Source organism: Cherax quadricarinatus, chromosome 11 (genome assembly GCF_038502225.1).
Source record: "Cherax quadricarinatus isolate ZL_2023a chromosome 11, ASM3850222v1, whole genome shotgun sequence".
NCBI classification, from domain to species: domain Eukaryota; kingdom Metazoa; phylum Arthropoda; class Malacostraca; order Decapoda; family Parastacidae; genus Cherax; species Cherax quadricarinatus.
This window is the reverse complement of record NC_091302.1, coordinates 45,612,820-45,631,947: the sequence shown is the minus strand read 5'-3', so window position 1 is coordinate 45,631,947 and position 19,128 is coordinate 45,612,820. Positions and strand designations below refer to the sequence as shown.

At 38.2% G+C, this 19,128-nt stretch overlaps 1 protein-coding gene across 1 annotated transcript in view; it reads left to right on the top strand.

The window, feature by feature from the left end:
- LOC128687630 (probable ribosome biogenesis protein RLP24) overlaps positions 1 to 18,827 on the top strand; it is a 40,560-nt gene extending 21,733 nt beyond the window's left edge. The window contains exons 2-4 of the mRNA XM_053775181.2: positions 5,278 to 5,464; positions 11,401 to 11,558; positions 17,768 to 18,827. Of these exons, the coding sequence (XP_053631156.1) occupies positions 5,278 to 5,464; positions 11,401 to 11,558; positions 17,768 to 17,920 (498 nt within the window). The 3' untranslated portion in view covers positions 17,921 to 18,827. The remainder of the gene's footprint in view (positions 1 to 5,277; positions 5,465 to 11,400; positions 11,559 to 17,767) is intronic.
- Positions 18,828 to 19,128: the final 301 nt, after the last annotated feature.

Sequence of the window (19,128 nt, the reverse complement as noted above, 5' to 3'; positions counted from 1 at the left end):
CATTTAAGCACTGTTGTCTTGGCTTTAGATTACTACTAACCAGAACTTTTAAATCTTTTTTGCATTCAGAGTGATTGAGATTTACATTATTCAATTTATAAGTGCCATGATTATTATCTCTCCCCCAGGCTTAGAGCCGTACATTTGTGTACATTAAACTGCATCTGCCACTTCTCTGACCACAGCATCAACCTATCCAGATCTTCCTGTAGCACTCTAGTCCCCTCATCATAATTAATCTGACTGTCTATTTTAGTGTCATTGTCAAATTTGAACATACAGTAGAGCCCCGCTTTTTGGCGTTTCGCCTTACGGCATTCCGCTAATACTGTGATCTCAAATTATGACCAGAACTTTCTATACAGCAAGTGGTCTTTCAAATACGGCGCGGCCACCCGGTTTGTTTACATTCCCTTCTCTGCCTCCATAGATAACATTTTTTGTCTCCACATATACCAACACTCTTATATGGGTGTGAAGCTTGGGTTGTAAATGTTGCAGCGAGAAGGCGGTTGGAGGCAGTGGAGATGTCTTGTCTAAGGGCAATGTGTGGTGTAAATATTACGCAGAAAATTCGGAGTGTGGAAATTAACCCTTTGAGGGTTTCGGACGTACTAGTGCGGCTTACGCGCAGGTTTTTTTGACGTACTAGTACGCATAAATTCTAGCGCCGTCAAATCTCGCGGGAAAAGGCTGGTAGGCCTAGATGTGAGAGAATGGGTCTGTGTGGTCGGTGTGCATGGTAGAAAAAAAATCTGGGACCCAATGGTGCATTGTGGGAACGCCATGTTAGTAAACAATGTCCACCATGCCTTGTGGTAAGAAGCTCCTCACTCTGGAAATAAATGGTATAAAATACCATTTCCAAGCTCCTCACTCCTCGGCGAATTGGGACACTTTTGTTCCCCAGTGACAGTTCTAATACAGATGGAAGTGCCAGTGAAGATGAGTTTCAAGGTTTTGGTGAGGTTTTGACCGAAACTAATGGCCATAATATCGGTAATAGTGAGGAAAACCCAGACGACCCTCAGCCTTCCACCTCTGGTGCTGGGCCGTCTTGTTCATGTTCAGTTGTACCAGAATCCAAGAGGAAACTTCTATTTTCCCAAATCCCAGACTCAGATGAGAGCATGTGTGATGATAGTGATAGTGAATATGAACTACAAGCTCTTCAAACTAGTTCCAGTAGTGATAGTGCAATATTCCCCAGTGAAGTGTCAGTATCTACGACGATATATGCGCTCTGGTAGTGTGCCATATGCTATTCCAAGGGGAAGGAGTGCATCTCGGAGTACATCCCGTGGCTGTACAACAGGAACAGACAGTGAAAATGATGATGATACTGTTGCAATTGGGATGGAAAATGTGCGTGGTGGTAGTGGTGCTGGCGGTGAGGCACCAGCAGTGGGCCATGCTGCCACCCACGCTGCTGCCTCAGCTGATCTACAACAAAGGCCACCATCCCCCACCCACCCACCACACCAGCCTCCACAACCACAACCACCTGTCATTGTCCAGTACCCACCAGCAGACCGCACCTGGGATTGGCAGGAAGCTGTCAATTTTGTTCCAAATTCCCACCAGTTTGATGACAGCCAAAGTGGAATATGGCCATCTTGTACACTTGGGAACAATGCCACTGAACTGGAATGTTTCGAGTTATTCTTTGACGAACCCCTGATGGAAAGTATTGTCATGGAAAGCAACACATACTACGAGTACACCATGGCAAACACAATACTTTCACCAAAATCACGTCTACACCAGTGGAAGGAGACAACTGTGGCTGAGATGTATCTTTTCTTTGCCACAATAATGTTTATGCCACATGTGTATAAGCACAAAGTGAAATCATACTGGTCAACAGACCGCCTGATTGCAACCCCAGGTTTCAGTGATATAATGCCAGTGAATCGATTTGTGCTAATGTTACGTATGCTTCACTTCTCAGACAAAACCAGACCTGACAGAAATGACAGGTTATATAAGATTAGGCATGTGTTTGTGTATCTGAAAGAGAAATTCAGTACGCATTTTTATCCCTTCAGGAAGCTTGTAATTGACGAGTCTTTGATTCTGTTCAAAGGAAGACTTTCTTTCAAGCAGTACATACCAAGCAAGAGGAAACGCTTTGGTATACAGTTGTTTGTGCTTTGTGATTGTTACAGTGGTCTGGTATTAGATATTATTGTGTACACTGGAAGTTATACATTGCAAAATACCAGGAAGTTATTGGGCATCTCAGGTGATAAGGTTAGAACAATGATAGAACCATACCTTGGTAAGGGGCATATATTATATACAGATAACTGGTACACAAGCCCCTCACTCAGTGATTTTTTGAGAGTGAACATGACAGATGTGTGTGGCACAGTGCGTGCAAATCGGAAACATATGCCCAGGTTTGACACTGGCACTCGTAGAGGTGAGGTGCAGGCGTTTGCTGCCAATGACATCATGGCATTTCGGTGGCATGACAAACGAGATGTCACACTGTTGTCATCAGTTCACCCTAATGAAATGGCACAGTGGCAGGCAGCATAGAGAGAGCAATGAACCCATTCTAAAACCTGCAGCTGTGATTGATTACACCTTCAATATGCGTTCAATGGACAAATGTGACATGCAGATTGGGTTTGCTGATTGTGTTCGCAAGAGTTATAAGTGGTACATCAAACTCTTTTTCCATCTTCTGGACATTTCCATGCTCAATGCTTATAATATGTATAAGATGAGGACCAGAAACAAACCACAGTACGGCGAATTCTGTTTGTCTGTCATCAGACAAATAGTATTCAAGTACCAAGGAACAACACCTGCAATTGACTGCCCACCAAATTATCAACAACTGCCTGCTCGTCTGAAGCATGGGGATCACTTCCTGGTAAAACTGCCTGCTACTGCTTTCAAGAAAAAGGCTCAGAAGTGGTGTTACGTCTGTGCACGTACAAAAAAAAAAAGCCCACAACAACGCACAGACACTCGTTTTATGTGTGAGGAGTGTAAAACACCACTGTGCATGACACCATGTTTCAAAGAGTTCCACAGGCTGCAGAACTTCTAGAAACATTCCCTGTGACTGTATATGTGTATATAAAATATAGAAAAATAGTAATAACCAACATTTCATATCGTTTGTTTGTGTAAATATTTTCTGTAAACAAAATAATGACAACAGAGTTTACGCCCTTATTGTGTAGTATTGAAAAAGAAATAACTTACAAAATACTGATCATGTTGGCCTCAGAGGCCATAAAAGTTACTCAGAAAAAGAAAAATTGAAAAATAATTGAAAATAGTACATAAAGTAAATAGAAAAATACCGGGTGACGGCAGTCGATGTTACCAGATGTTGTTAAATTTTGGCAAACTTCACGCCTCCATATCTCGGTAAGTATTGACGGTAAAAAATTTTTGTTTAGCCTATAATGTTTAGAAAAAAAACTTTTTTCATAAGAAAAAAAATATTTTTTTTTTTTTTTTTTTAAATTTGGCCGACCCTGAGAACGAGTTTCTGAGAGGACCTGTCGACCCTCAAAGGGTTAAGAGAAGGTATGGAGTTAATAAAAGTATTAGTCAGAGGACTGAAGAGGGGTTGTTGAGGTGGTTTGGTCATTTACAGATAATGGATCAAAGTAGAATGACATGGAGAGCGTATAAATCTGTAGGGAAAGGAAGGCAGGGTAGGGGTCATCTTTGAAAAGGTTGGAGGGAAGCGGTAAAGGAGGTTTTTGTGGGCGAGGGGCGTGAGCGTGTTTGATAGTGAATGGAGACGAATGGTATTTGGGACCTGACGAGCTGTTGGAGTGTGAGCAGGGAAATATTTAGTGAAGGGATTCAGGGAAACTGGTTATTTTTATATAGCCAGACTTGAGTCCTGGAAATGGGGAGTACATGTATAATGCTTGCACTTAAAGGAGGGGTTTGGGATATTGGCAGTTTGGAGGGATATGTTGTGTATCTTTATATGTACAGTATATGCTTCTAAACTGTTGTATTCTGAGCACCTCTGCAAAAACAGTGATTATGTGTGAGTGAGGTGAAAGTGTTGAATGATGATGAAAGTATTTTCTTTTTGGGGATTTTCTTTCTTTTTAATCACCCTGCCTTGGTGGGAGACGGCCGACTTGTTAAAAAAAAAATAATTATAATACGTATGTAATAACGATAATAATATGTACGTACTAAGAATAATAATAATACAATATAATATTAATAATAATAATAATAATATGTTGTCATTTTTTTTTCTCGTACGTCAAATGCTTCAAAATAGAAAGTGGTAACACTCTGGGTGGCTGTAGGTACAGCTGCTACGACCAAGGCTATCTCAGTGCCAACCAAGAGTCAAAAGGAAGAGGAGGTATGCCGTTCTGAGTGATTGCAGCAGACTCTTGGGATGCATAATTTTGTCTTATATTGTACAAATTTCTTACACAATGCCTCACCCAAAGAGACAGTGTTTGTGTACAATCAGCAAGAAGCAATTAGAAACTATGAAAAAAGCTAGAGAAACGAAGGCTGCAGCATAGAGTGGGGCAGCTGGCCGCCACCACCACCACTGTGGCTGCGGCTTCCACCACTGTGGCCGTCGCCACCACCACCACCACTGTGGCCACAGTGATCATGTCTTCACCTATATATACATCTGTCTTGACCACACGTGTGGTTACATATGTGACAACCTCACCACTAATCATAGATAAACACAAGCTAGGTGTGGGGTTATAGACTGGGAAGATACTAGAGTGGGAGAGTAAATGGCGGATGCTCTCTGCCACTGCCGGTGTCGCCATCACTTGCCATATTATGGCCTATTTTATTCATTCTAGAGTATATATCATGTTTCTATGTTATTAATATTGTTTATTATGTCATATTAGATGAATTGTGATAGATAACTAAGCAATAGAGTTGATAGTAGCATTATTTTGTCATGCCTCCTGAGAGGCTGGAATGGATTAATTGCATTTCAATTAATTTAAATGAGGAAAATTGACTCAGCATACGAACAACTCAGGATATGAACAAGGTCACGGAACGGAGTAAATTTGTAAGCCGAGGTTCCACTATACATGTAATTGGATTTACATTAATTCTTATGGGAAATATTATTTCGGTTTTTGACCATTTCGGTTTTAGGCCAACCTTCTGGAACTGATTTTGGCCAATAACCAAGGGTTCACTGTATATTACATACATGTTTATCTGCCATAATTACCATAACACATAATTGGTTAACATTTGCTTATTTGATTTTTGTTTTTTTTCCTTCAGGTTTTCAAATTTTGCCGGCCGAAATGCCACAAGAAATTCAAGAGGAAGAAGAATCCACGCACTGTTCGCTGGACAAAATCATTCAGGAAGGCAGCAGGCAAAGAATTAACTGTTGACCCCTCCTTTGAATTTGAGAAGAAAAGAAATGTTCCAGTGAAATATAATAGAGAATTATGGCAACAGACAGGTGGGTATTGTTGATACTTTTGTTATAACATGGTCTAGAGAAAATGGTTGTGCAATTTTTTTTTGTGTGTGTATGTATGTGGGGGGACTAGAGAATTTAAAAACTTAGCTTAGGTGAGATACCTATATGGTAGCCATTAATTTTTTTTATTTTTCACCCATTGGTTCTAATGCAATAATTTGTACATGCCTGCATCAAGAAAATCTCAGTGCTTGTACTGTACAGTATGTCTTTTACAACTAACCTAGAAATTAGAAATAAAAACTGGGTGGCATTTTGGTCTGTTCTCTACCATTATCAAGTGGCATATATATTCATTACTTTTTCTACAGTACCCAGTCATATAAGAAAAATTTCTTACTTATCTCTCCCTCTATGCCCATGACACCTGCGACTGTTTCTCAACTGGAATTTCAGTCTTTTTGCAGTTCATTCTTTCAACTTTGCTATTATGAAAATTTTACAAACTGCCTACTCTCGGGTTAAATTTTTTTCTTCACTTTTAAACCTATTTCTCCAATGAAGCCACATGTGCTTTATCTTCACTACATTTTTTATTTAACCCTTTGACTGTTTCGGTCGTGTATATATGTCTTACGAGCCACTGTGTTTGACGTATATATGCTCAAAAATTTTAGGGGGCCGTCGGGCAAAATCTGTAACTCCGTTGTTTACTGTCCGATTTTCTCCAGTTTTGGTACACAAGACAAAGTCGTTTCACTCTTTCTTGAAAATATTTATCAAAAATATACCTCAAACAACAACTGAGAAATGACTGATTTACTGAAAATGCCATAGTGTTCAATTTTTCTCCTATATGGGACTACGTAAGGTTGTTTGGACACTTGGTGCCGAGAGAACAATGCTTATTCTTATTTTCTGTGACTCCTTTTCTTTAAATGAACGTATCTTTATTTAACAAAAAAAATAAAGTTTGTTAGTTCCTGGAATATTGCAAAAACATCTGCCCTTTACTCCCAAATAACTCCCAAAGTATTTGGAATATTTCCAAAATTTGGTCACAGAAAAAAAGAGAAATCATTATTCTACAACTTTTGTGAGTATTATATTCCATTTAATTCAGTAATAAAGGGAGATTTTTGAACAATTGTTGAATAAGTTACTTCCGAGATATCGGCCGAGAGCGCCGGCCGGCCCCCGTCTCAAAAAAAAAAAAAATCACGAAAATCGCGTTTGTTTGGGTGTATTTCTTAGTAAACTGATGTTCTAGTGCAGTTATCCTCTTCAAAACACCGTTTTCTCTTACTCAGAGACGACAGGGTGACCAGTTACACTTTTATATCGAAATATTCCCGATAATCTCTGGGCCATATTATGGCCTATTTTATTCAGTCTAGAGTATATAACATGTTTGTATGTTATTTAGAGTGTTTATTATATCATATTAGATCAATTCTGATAGACAAATAAGCCGTAGAGTTGATATATAAGCTGATATAAGCATAATAATGGGCGATTCCTGGCTGGCACCTCGGGCGCGGGAACACTGCCGAGCTTTCCCATCTGGTTTCCGGTTGTCGCTCAGTCTGCGGATAAGTCCCGCCTACTGTTTTATGATGCCAAATAGTCAGTTATTATATTAGAAAGAATAATGCAAGAAAAGGCGATAAAAAACAAGGAAACAACTCCAAAAAATATATGGGCCGTGAGCAGACTCGGTACCAACATCGCCGTCACCATACCTGATATAAATGACTATAATTTCTTGTAGAAACATCGTAGAACATTCATTCTGGTACCATTGTGTTGCCAAAGAGTTGAGCTATTTTTCAGTATATATAACTCAATTTCCATATTTTTTTTATTTTTCGGTGAGCGCGCGCGGAAATTTGCCCTACAGCCCCCTTTAGTGGCTTCAAATCAAGCAGGAGAAAGCTGGTAGGTCCACATATAAGAGAATGGGTCTGTGTGGTCAGTGTGCACCATAAAAAAAATCCTGCAGCATGCAGTGCATAATGAGAAAAAAACTCCAACCGTTGTTTTTTTTTTTTTTTTTTTTTTTTAATTGCTGAATTTGTGGTTTATTTTCGTATAGCATTTATGGTTGTATTCTCGTTTTCTTTGTCTCATTTGATAGAATGGCAACCATATTATAGAAATGGAGGTGATTTTGATTGGTTAAAACTATAAGAACCTTGAAATGGAGCTCAAAGTTGGGGAAATGTTTGATTTTTGCCAATGTTCAAAAGTAAACACATGATGTCATTGTCCAATAAATGTCCAACTAGCCATTCTAATATGCAGTCATGAATGGGTTGACATTATTTATACAATTATTACAATATTGCAGCAGTCTGCATAACAGTAAATCTTCTATTTTTTGTATGAATAAAAATTCAAAATAGAAAGCAAGAGTAATATCAGAGGGGCCTGGAGATGTGACTGATGAAGAAAGAAAATGTTATTTTAGAGCCAGGATTGTCTGCATTATTCATTCTGGACCCTATTTTGAAATTGGCGTATTTTTTAATTTGCGTGAAATTGGTCATATTGCAAATTTCTGACCACGTTATTGGGCAGTTGAAATCAGTGAATGGGCAGTTTCTTGTACTCAATCGATAGAACAAATGGAGCTCTAAAGAAATAGCTATGAGTTTGGTCAACTGGAACAACGGAATTAGCCGAAAAAGGGCTCAAAGTGGGCGAAATTGCCGATTTGTAAATATCGCCGAGGTCGCTAACTTCGCAAGAGCATAATTCTGTAAGTTTTCCATCAAATTTCATTCTTTTGGTGTCATTACCATCAGGAACAGATTCTCTATCATTTCATAAGATTTTTTTTTTTTTTTTTTTTATTTACACCAAAGGGTTTTGACAGTCAAGGGGTTAAAGGACTCATAATAAATAACACTTAACCTTCTGGATACTGTATTAAACTTTTATTTCATCAAAGTGATATGCAGACACTCCTCACCTAACAACAGAGTATCATTCCTAAGACCACATCGCTAAGCGAATTCATCGTTAAGCGAGGAAACACCCCTTACCAATACTTCAAGCATTTATAACAACCATTCAAAACATTTTATTCTAAACAAAGAAAAGGTCTAAAGGAAATTCCAACTTGATAACTTTGTTTTAATTTGCATCACTCTTACTACAGAAAATTATAATTACTGTACAGTATAATAATGATGTACCAAAAAAAATTCAAATTACAGTATAAAGAGAGACATTCAGATTAACATTTTAGTCATCGAATCCTTCAGAGTACTGGTTCAGGGTTATCATCCGAGTTATCAGCAGGGTTATCAGGAGCTGAAGTCAGGATCTTCCTTTACACCGACATCTTGTACTATGGGAGTGCACAATAAAGTACAAATTTGTATATATGTAGTTTTGGAGACTGTGAAAGCTAGTGTACTGAGTGGCTGCGGGAACGAGACTCAAGATGCTTGGCACTGAGATGCCTCACTGCCTGTTTCCATGGCCCAAGTTCTTGTACAGCATGCAATACCAACTGGTCATAGAGCTGGTCATAACTCCGAGCGGTCGGTAGACAAGTATTTCTGTACTTTGAAGCAAGCTGGTACATGTCTTCTATCACTAGTGTGCTGGATGACTTTTTGGTCCCAGTGCTCTTTAGATATTGAAACTCCTACTTCTGATGCTTCAGTTTTAGGCTTTTACTTTTATTTTTTTCTCTTGCCCTATGCAATACGTATATTGGCAAAGTTGGTCAAAAACTATGTTTGCTAAGCAATGCTCTATCCTTCGTTAAGAAACCATTACCTCCCTTAAACTGGTACTCTTCCAAAAATTATCTATTCTTTACAAATGCCATTTTGTTGAATCTGCCCTTGTGCACAGCATCTGTAACATAAATCTTGACCCTAGATTTGTTTCTGAAGATGCTTGCTTCTATTGGTATAACACATTGCTGAATGTTCTAATGTTCAGAATGTTATTTGACTTGATCCTGGCTGTCTTCTGCCTCATGATGCCCTGACCAGACTTCTGCCTTTCTTCCCTTTTTCCTCACTGGCAATTTGATAAGTATCCAGGATGGACTATGCTATCATCCAGTTTTCATTTTCAGTTTGTGGGTTGTGAATTTCTACAGCCAAGGTATTGTGACTTCTTTATTTGAATAAACATGTTAGTAGTGTGATTGGGCAGTGCAGACCCCTAGTTGACACTTATATAAAAATCAAATTGATATCCTCTGCCACCAGGAATAATAATCAGAAACTGGAGCAACACCAGACGATACTGTACACACATTATGACCCCACATTATGCAGTATGTGGTATTCAGTAAAAAGGATACTGCAGAACTACTTCAGTTTAAAATAGAATTTTTGTTTTTTGATGTAGTATTTCAGATAAATATTTAATTTTTGTTTTTATTATTATTTCTAATTATAGTAAATTTATACATACAGTACAGCATGCTTTTTTATTTTATGGGAAATTTTAGATTATGTGCTGGACATTAAATATATCACTTGTAATAGATAATTGTTCAATTGACCTTCCTTAATTTGCATTTCTTATATTCATGATCTTCACCCCCTTCCCCCTTCATTTTTTTGCGTGCTATCCCTGGCCACAATTTCCATATTTGTCATTTCCAAGGAACCTAATTCTCCTGAACTACTGGGTTCAACTGTGCATTACAGTTGAGTAAATTGGTTCTCAAGCTTCATCATTAGTTTTAATAACTGAAAAGCCCCTTTTGGCTAAACTGTCATTCGGTTTAACTACAGTGAGGAAATGGAGTCAAGGGAAAGAATGCAGGAGGAGACAGGCAACAGTAGTTTAAAAGATCAGATAAAATGCATATTCCATCCTTGATTGCCCTATTGGAAAGTAAATATAGGTACCATCCAACTTATGATCAAGCTTGGTTCTGACCAACCGGTTGTAAGTCAAAATGGACGCAAGTCGAACCTTACTACTGAATATCAACATCACATTTTTGTAACGATTTTATTTTGTTTTATTTTTTATTTAATTTTTTACTTTTTATGTTGTTAGTACTGTATTTTACACTGTAAGTTTTAGGATAAACACTGTACAACACAAACAGTTGTTTATTTCCCAGAAATTTGGCATACAAAACATGGTCGTAAGTCGAGTGGTCGTATGTCGAGCAGGTCGTAAGTCGGAAGGTAGGTGTAATGTTTTAACTGAAGCATTGTCAAATATCGTGTCTGAGGGCAATGTGGTGTAACTATTATGTAGAGAATTTGTAGTTTGGAGATTAGGAGGAGGTGCAGGATTACTAAAAGTATTATCCAAAAGGTTGAGGAGGTGTTATTGAGGTGGTTTGGACATTGAGAGGATGGAGCAAAATAGGATGGCTTGGAGGGTGTATAAATCTGTAATGGAGGTAAGGAGGGGTAGAAGTCATTTTAAAAAAGGCTGGAGGGAGAGGGCAAAAGTTTTGTATACGAGGGGCTTGGACATCCAACAGGTGTGTATGTGAGCGTGTTAAATAGGAGAGAGTGGAGGCAAGTGGTTTTTATGACTTGACGTGCTGTTGGGGTGCGAGTCCTGGAGGTGTAAAGTTCAGTGCCTGTACTCTAAAGGAGGGGCGAAGATATTGCAGTCTGGAGGAGCATCTGAGCTGTAATGTCAATGTGCCTCTAGCAGGATGGCAATGTTGTGGCTGATGGCGAAAGTGTTCCTTCTTTTTCTGGTCACCCTACCTCGGTGGGTGATAGCCAGTATGTTGAGAGTAAGGTGTGTGTGTTTTTATTTATTTGATTTAATTATTTTTTAAAATGGTGAATCTGGATAAGTTTACATTCCAGGAGGTATTCAAAAAAGTCATTTTAGAGCTTATTTTGTCATTTTAAGCCCTTTCCTGCTATAAAAGTTTCTCAGGTCAGAGTATGTAAAATATGATAAAATTAGTACGATTTTTTAATCTATTGCCTAAAAAGTATAGTGTATTTACCTCTCAACAGTGGAAGCCATGAAGAAGATAACAAAGATCAGGACGAAGCGTGAAGGCAAATTTGTGATGGATCGTCTCATGAAGAGTGTACAATATCAGCGTGTTGCTGATATTGTCGAAGTCAGGAAGGGCCTGAGCCTCATCAGATCTCCTGCTGCTGGTCTTAGGGTAAGTTTGGTTTCATTGTATAGCCCTCAAACATCCATTTTTGCAGTCTTTTTTAAGAATTGTGTGTGTGTGTCAGGTTTAGGGTTACCCTTTCAGGCATCAAGACTGTATATGAGTATTTCTGGCATTGTTTCATTCATATAATTATCATTCTTATCATAATACTATTTAATTTGCACCATAGTGTAGCACTGTCTATCAGTATATTTTGGGGAATGAGGCATTGTAGTATGTTACAAGAAAAGAAAATAGGAAACTATGGAACAAAATCATTTACAGGAAATATAAAAGAATATAAACACTGGTTTTCAATACCTGTATTTGTTCTCTTACCACTTTATGAACTCTACATAACAAGCATTTGATGTTGAACATCTGTTCATCATGTTGAGTTGAAACATTACACAACTGACTGTAGATCTTTAAAGTTTTCTTAACCATTTCAGGGTCAGAACCCCTGATCTGAAACTTCCTCTCAGGGCTGGAGAATTTAAAAAAAAAAAAAAATTCTTGTGAAATGATAGAGAATCTTTTTCGGAAGGTAATGAAACCAAAAGTACAAAATTTTATGGAAAACTTGCTGAATTACACTCTCGCAAAGCTAGCTGTCTTGGCGATATTTATGCATCAGGAGTTAAAAGTATTAGTCAGAGGGGTGGTTGAGGTGGTTTGGTCATTTAGAATGGATCAAAGTAGAATGACATGGAGAGCGTATAAATCTGTAGGGGAAGGAAGGCGGGGTAGGGGCCGTCCTCGAAAAGGTTGGAGGGAGGGGGTAAAGGAGGTTTTGTGGGCGAGGGGCTTGGACTTCCAGCAAGCGTGTGTGAGCGTGTTAGATAGGAGTGAATGGAGACGAATGGTACTTGGGACCTGACGATCTGTTGGAGTGTGAGCAGGGTAATATTTAGTGAAGGGATTCAGGGAAACCGGTTATTTTCATATAGTCGGACTTGAGTCCTGGAAATGGGAAGTACAATGCCTGCACTTTAACCCTTTCAGGGTCCGTCCCGTAGATCTACGGCTTTATGGTGAGTGTCCAAACCGTAGATCTACGCCATGAGCTCAGCTCACTCTGATAAACTGTGAGTGGTACATTTGGGCCTAGATATGAGAGAATACATCTATGTGGTATGTGTGCACCACATAAAACAGATCCTGCAGCACACTGTGTATAATGAGAGAAAAAAACTGAAATCATGATTTTTTGATTAAAACGGCAACTTTGCAGTGTTTTTTCGTATGTTTTTTATAGTTGTATTTGCGATTTCTTGGTCTCATTTGATAGAATGGAAGACATATTACAGAAATAGAGATGATTTTGATTGGTTTTAGCACTGGAAATGGCTTGAAACTGAGCTCAAAGTAGCGGAAATGTTAAATTTTTGCCGATATTCAAGAGTAAACAAACGACCTCACACGTCTAATACACGTCAGCTGGTGGGTCTAATATACATTCACAAATATGGTGATGATATTTATACAATTATTACAGTATTGCATAGCAGTAGATCTTCTATTTTTTGGTGTGAATAAAAATTCATTATGTGAATAAAAAATCAAAATGGAATTTATTTGTAAAGCCTCAAAACATGACTAATGAACAGAGGAAATGTTAGTTTAGTGCCAGGAATGCCTACATTGTTTATTCTGGACCCTATTTTGAAATTGGAATATTTTGAACTTTGTGTTAAATTGGCCAAATTAACAATTTCCGATCACTTTATTTTGTAGTTGAAACAGTTGACTTGGCGATTTCTTGTGCTCAATCGATAGAATAGAAGTAATACTAGTGAAATAGCTAAGAATTTGGTTGATTGGAATAATGTAATTGGCCTAAAATGGGAGTCAAAGTCGGCAAAATCGCCGATTCGTAAATATCGCTGACACATCAAAATTCGCGAGAGCATAATTTCGTCAATTTTCCACCAAATTTCGTACTTTTTGTTTTATTACCTTCACAAAAAGATTCTCTACGATTTCATAAGAAAAAATAACAAATTTTTTTTTTGAAAATTCTTGGACACTGGTGCGTGACTCCAGATTTGGGCCTTGGACCCTGAAAGGGTTAAAGGAGGGGTTTGGGATATTGGCAGTTTGGAGGGATATGTTGTGTATCTTTATACGTGTATGCTTCTAAACTGTTGTATTCTGAGCACCTCTGCAAAAACAGTGATTATGTGTGAGTGTGGTGAAAGTGTTGAATGATGATGAAAGCATTTTCTTTTTGGGGATTTTCTTTCTTTTTTGGGTCACCCTGCCTTGGTGGGAGACGGCCAACTTGTTGAAAAAAAAAAAATATATAATACAGTGGACCCCCGCATAACGATCACCTCCGAATGCGACCAATTATGTAAGTGTATTTATGTAAGTGCGTTTGTACGTGTATGTTTGGTGGTCTAAAATGGACTAATCTACTTCACAATATTCCTTATGGGAACAAATTCGGTCAGTACTGGCACCTGAACATACTTCTTGAGTGAAAAAATATCGTTTAACCGGGGGTCCACTGTGTATATATATATATATATATATATATATATATATATACATATATATATATATACATGTATATATATATACATGTATATATATATATATATATATATATATATATATATATATATATATATATATATATATATATATATATATATATATATATATATATATATATATACACACACACACACACACACACACACACACACACACACACACACACACACACACAGTGGTCCCTCAATAATCGTCCGGACTGAAAGTCGTCCATTTCGGAAATAGTCCTGTTTTTTCGTCAAAATATTGGCTCGGAAATGGTCCGGTAACTCGCTAATAGTCCTTCGCCCCAGACGCGTATGCACGGTCTGAGCGGCCTCGGGCCGCCTCAGCCTTTCCTTCCCAGCCAGTGTGCCATTGTTTACAAGTGAGCGACGGTCCCCTCACGTGCTCCAGTGAAATATTTCATAATATTTCATTTATTTTAGTGCTTGCAAGTTATTTAAGTGCTAAATAAGCTACCATGGCTCCAAAGAAAGCTCCTAGTGCCAAGCCTTTGGTAAAGAAGGTGAGAAATACGATTGAATTTAAGAAAAACTTCATTGAACAATATGATAGTGGCGTACGTGTGGGTGAACTGGCCAGGATGTATAACAAATCCCGTACAACCATATCTTCCATCATAGCCAAGAAAAAGGAAATCAAGGATGCTGTTGTTGCAAAGGGGATAAATATGCTGACAAAAGTGAGATCACCAGTACTCGAAGATGTTGAGAAGTTATTATTGGTGTGGATAAATGAGAAACAATTAGCAGGAGACAGTCTTATGACATCGCTTATTTGTGAAAAGGCTAGGCAGTTGCATGACGATTTGGTAAAGAAATTGCCTGCAATTAGTGATGATGTGAGTGAATTTAAGGCTAGCAAAGGCTGGTTTGAGAGATTTAAGAAGCGTACTGGCATACACAGTGTGGTAAGGCATGGTGAGGCTACCAGTTCGGACCACAAGGCGGCTGAAAAATATGTGCATGAATTCCAGGAGTACATAAACAGTGAAGGGCTGAAACCTGAACAAGTGTTCAGTTGTGACAAAACAGGCCTCTTTTGGAAGAAAATGCCAAAGAGGACCTTCATTACACAAGAGGAAAAGGCAGTGCCAGGACACAAGCCTATGAAAGACAGGCTGACGCTAATGTTCTGTGCTAATGCTAGTGGGGATTTCAAAGTGAAGCCATTACTAGTGTACCATTCTGAAAATCCCAGAGTGTTCAGGAAAAACAATGTTATGAAGAGTAAATTGTGTGTGTTTTGGAAATCTAATAGTAAGGCATGGGTCACAAGGGAAATTTTCGTTGAGTGGTTCAATGAAGTGTTTGGCCCTAGTGTGAAGAATTACCTCCTGGAAAAATAATTGGATCTCAAGTGCCTGCTAGTAATGGACAATGCACCTGCTCATCCTCCAAACTTGGATGACCTAATTTTCGAGGAGTTTGGGTTCATCACAGTAAAGTTCTTGCCCCCGAATACCACTCCTCTCCTCCAGCCCATGGACCAGCAGGTCATTGCAAACTTTAAAAAACTCTACACCAAAGCAATGTTTCACAGGTGCTTGACTGTGACCACAGACACTCACTTGACCCTAAGGGAATTTTGGAGAGAACACTTCAGCATCCTCCATTGCATAACCCTTATAGGTATGGCTTGGGAGGGAGTGACTACCAGGACTTTGAACTCTGCCTGGAGAAAATTGTGGCCAGATTGTGTCGATAAAAGGGATTTTGAAGGGTTTGGGACTGACCCTGATGAGCCTATGTCTGTTGTAAAATCAATTGTGGCACTGGGGAGTTCCATGGGGTTGGATGTGAGTTTGGAGGATGTGGAAGAATTGGTGGAAGACCACAACGAAGAGCTCACCACTGAGGAGCTGCAAGAGCTTCAGCAGGAACAGTAAGAGATCGCAGCTCAGAATCTTGCTGCAGAGGAGGAGGAAGAGAGATGGAAGATGGTGCCTTCTTCAGAAATTAAAGAGATTTTTGCTATGTGGGGTAAGATGGAAAGCTGCAAGTATCTCACTCCAAAACTTTTTCTTATTTTCAACAAAATTTGTTGATAACATCTCACCCACTCTCTCATTTGCTCTCTTTTTACATTGCTTCACCACTCTCTTAACCTCTCTCTTTTTCTCCATATACTCTTCCCTCCTTGCATCACTTCTACTTTGTAAAAACTTCTCATATGCTAACTTTTTCTCCCTTACTACTCTCTTTACATCATCATTCCACCAATCGCTCCTCTTCCCTCCCGCACCCACTTTCCTGTAACCACAAACTTCTGCTGAACACTCCAACACTACATTTTTAAACCTACCCCATACCTCTTCAACCCCATTGCCTATGCTCTCATTAGCCCATCTATCCTCCAATAGCTGTTTATATCTTTCCCTAACTGCCTCCTCTTTTAGTTTATAAACCTTCACCTCTCTATTCCCTGATGCTTCTATTCTCCTTGTATCCCATCTACCTTTTACTTTCAGTGTAGCTACAACTAGAAAGTGATCTGATATATCTGTGGCCCCTCTATAAACATGTACATCCTGAAGTCTACTCAACATGTACATGTACATGTATATACAAAATATGATAAAAAACTTGTGGAATTTCCCGGGCGCAAAGTTAGCAATCTGGATGCAATTTACACAGCAATTTCACCTACTTTGCTCCATTTGACCAAATTCTTAATTATTTCTCTAGTATGCCTTCTGTGGAAGTCCAAGCCCCTTACCCACAAAACCTCCTTTACCCCCTCTCTCCAACCCTTTCGAGGACGACCCCTACCCCGCCTTCCTTCCCCTATAGATTTATATGCTTTCCATGTCATTCTACTTTGATCCATTCTCTCTAAATGACCAAACCACCTCAACAACCCCTCTTCTGCCCTCTGACTAATACTTTTATTAACTCCACACCTTCTCCTAATTTCCACACTCCGAATTTTCTGCATAATATTTACACCACACATTGCCCTTAAACAGGACATCTCCACTGCCTCCAACCGTCTCCTCGCTGCTGCATTTACCACCCAAGCTTCACACCCATATAAGAGTGTTGGTACTACTATACTTTCATACATTCCCTTCTTTGCCTCCATAGATAACGTTTTTTGACTCCACATATACCTCAACGCACCACTCACCTTTTTTCCCTCATCAATTCAGTTGGGGAAAAAAGAAACTGCCCATTCAACCATTACAACTGTTGTAAAAAGTTCATAGTAGTTGGTAATTTGGCCAATTTTATTCAAAATTAAAAAAATCAAATTAAAAAAAATGTCCCAAATAAACACTGTAGACATTTCTAGCATTAAAACATTTACTCTGTTCATTAATCAAGTCTAAGTGACCAACACTGATTCCAGTGACATAGATCAACCTGACCAAGAGTGAAAAGGTTAGACCTTGTACTTCATTTCCTGTAAATGCTTCTATTTCAGCATGATGAGCTCTACTTGTATTTCCATGGGCAGGTTCTAACAAAATCTTGGGTCATATTACTTTTTGTCTATGCAAGCTCCTTCCTTGACTTTAAAATATTCCTTTATTACCTTAAAAGCAAAATAAACAAACAAAATATGTATTGGAACAACTTTTTTTTTTTAGGGAAGCTTTAAACTAATTAATATCTCTCATAATGTTGATAATTATTTTAACTTTACAGAAGAAGAAAGTAGTAGAAGAAAATATGGAGACAGATGATGTTGCAGAGAGATTAGAAGCAGGACCATCTGAAGAAATGGATGAAAAGAAGAAAATTGTCAGAGAGGAACAAATGTCAGAAGATGAGGATAAAATTGAAGAGGAAGATCAGTGATAATGGTGATTCGAATATAAAAAAAAGAATACCTTGTCCTCCAGTAGTGCACAGACTTCATTCTTATGATCTTTCATAGTTAGGTTTTGGAGTTTAATTGACCACCTCTGTACACTAGCAGTTACCATCTAAGCTGTCTTGGTTACAAGATTTCACTTTTCATGAGTTTTAAGTCCACAGCAGTACAATACAGTTTAACCCACAAATTCCTACTTTGTGCACTTTCATTATCCAGTATTATTACTGAAAGGTCTTATGAATAACAGCTTATCATAGAAATCTTGTTCAAAGTATGAACCCTGAATTTGTCAAGTCCAAGGTTAAAACAAAAATTAATGGGATTTGGCCTTTGAAAGTCAAAATGTGCCTAAATCTTAAATTTTTTTTTTTTTGACACACCACTTGTATCCCACTGAGGCAGGGTGACCTAAAAAGAAAAAAAAAGTCTCTCTTCAAATTTAGTAATTTATGCAGGAGAAGGGGTTAATTTTATTATTGTACAGATAAAATTTAGTGGTATTTGTGAATTTTTATTTCACTGGGGCCGCTTGAACAACACTCCCGTGAATGCGAGTTTGTATGTGTTATCTATAACAACTAACTTTTATGAAGGGATTGAAGGAAACCACTTAACTGGGCTTGAGTCTTAGATGTGGGGGTATTAGTCAGAGGGTAATCTGATTGATGTCAACACACTTATGGACAAATGGTGATTGAGTGAATGTGTTTTCTTGTTTGGGTCATCCTGGCTTGGTGGAAAATGGCCATCAAGTTAAAAAATCAAATTACAACTTAAAACATCCTATTGATTTTCTTGGCACCTGGTGTATTAAAGTAAGTACACTATGCATGCTAGTTTAAACAATGTATTAAACAAAAAAAAAAATAAAAACTGTATTCATGCTCATTCATAAATAATTTATTCATTAGCTCCTTTAAGTTAATTTTGCATGAACTTGGATCATACATTTGTTCTAATTACGATGGTTAATGGTCATGATAAAATTTGAAAACATTTTCATGTTCCAGTTGAGGTTAGTATACTGCTGTTTTATTTTTAGATGCTTTAGTCCTGTGATCCTAGTTTTTTTTTTCCAACAGGGCAAGCACTGACAGGATTGCTTAACCCCACCATGGATGGTCTTCTGAATCAATGATTGATCCTAAAATTTCTAGACTGAGATACCTAGAATACCCTGTATCAGATT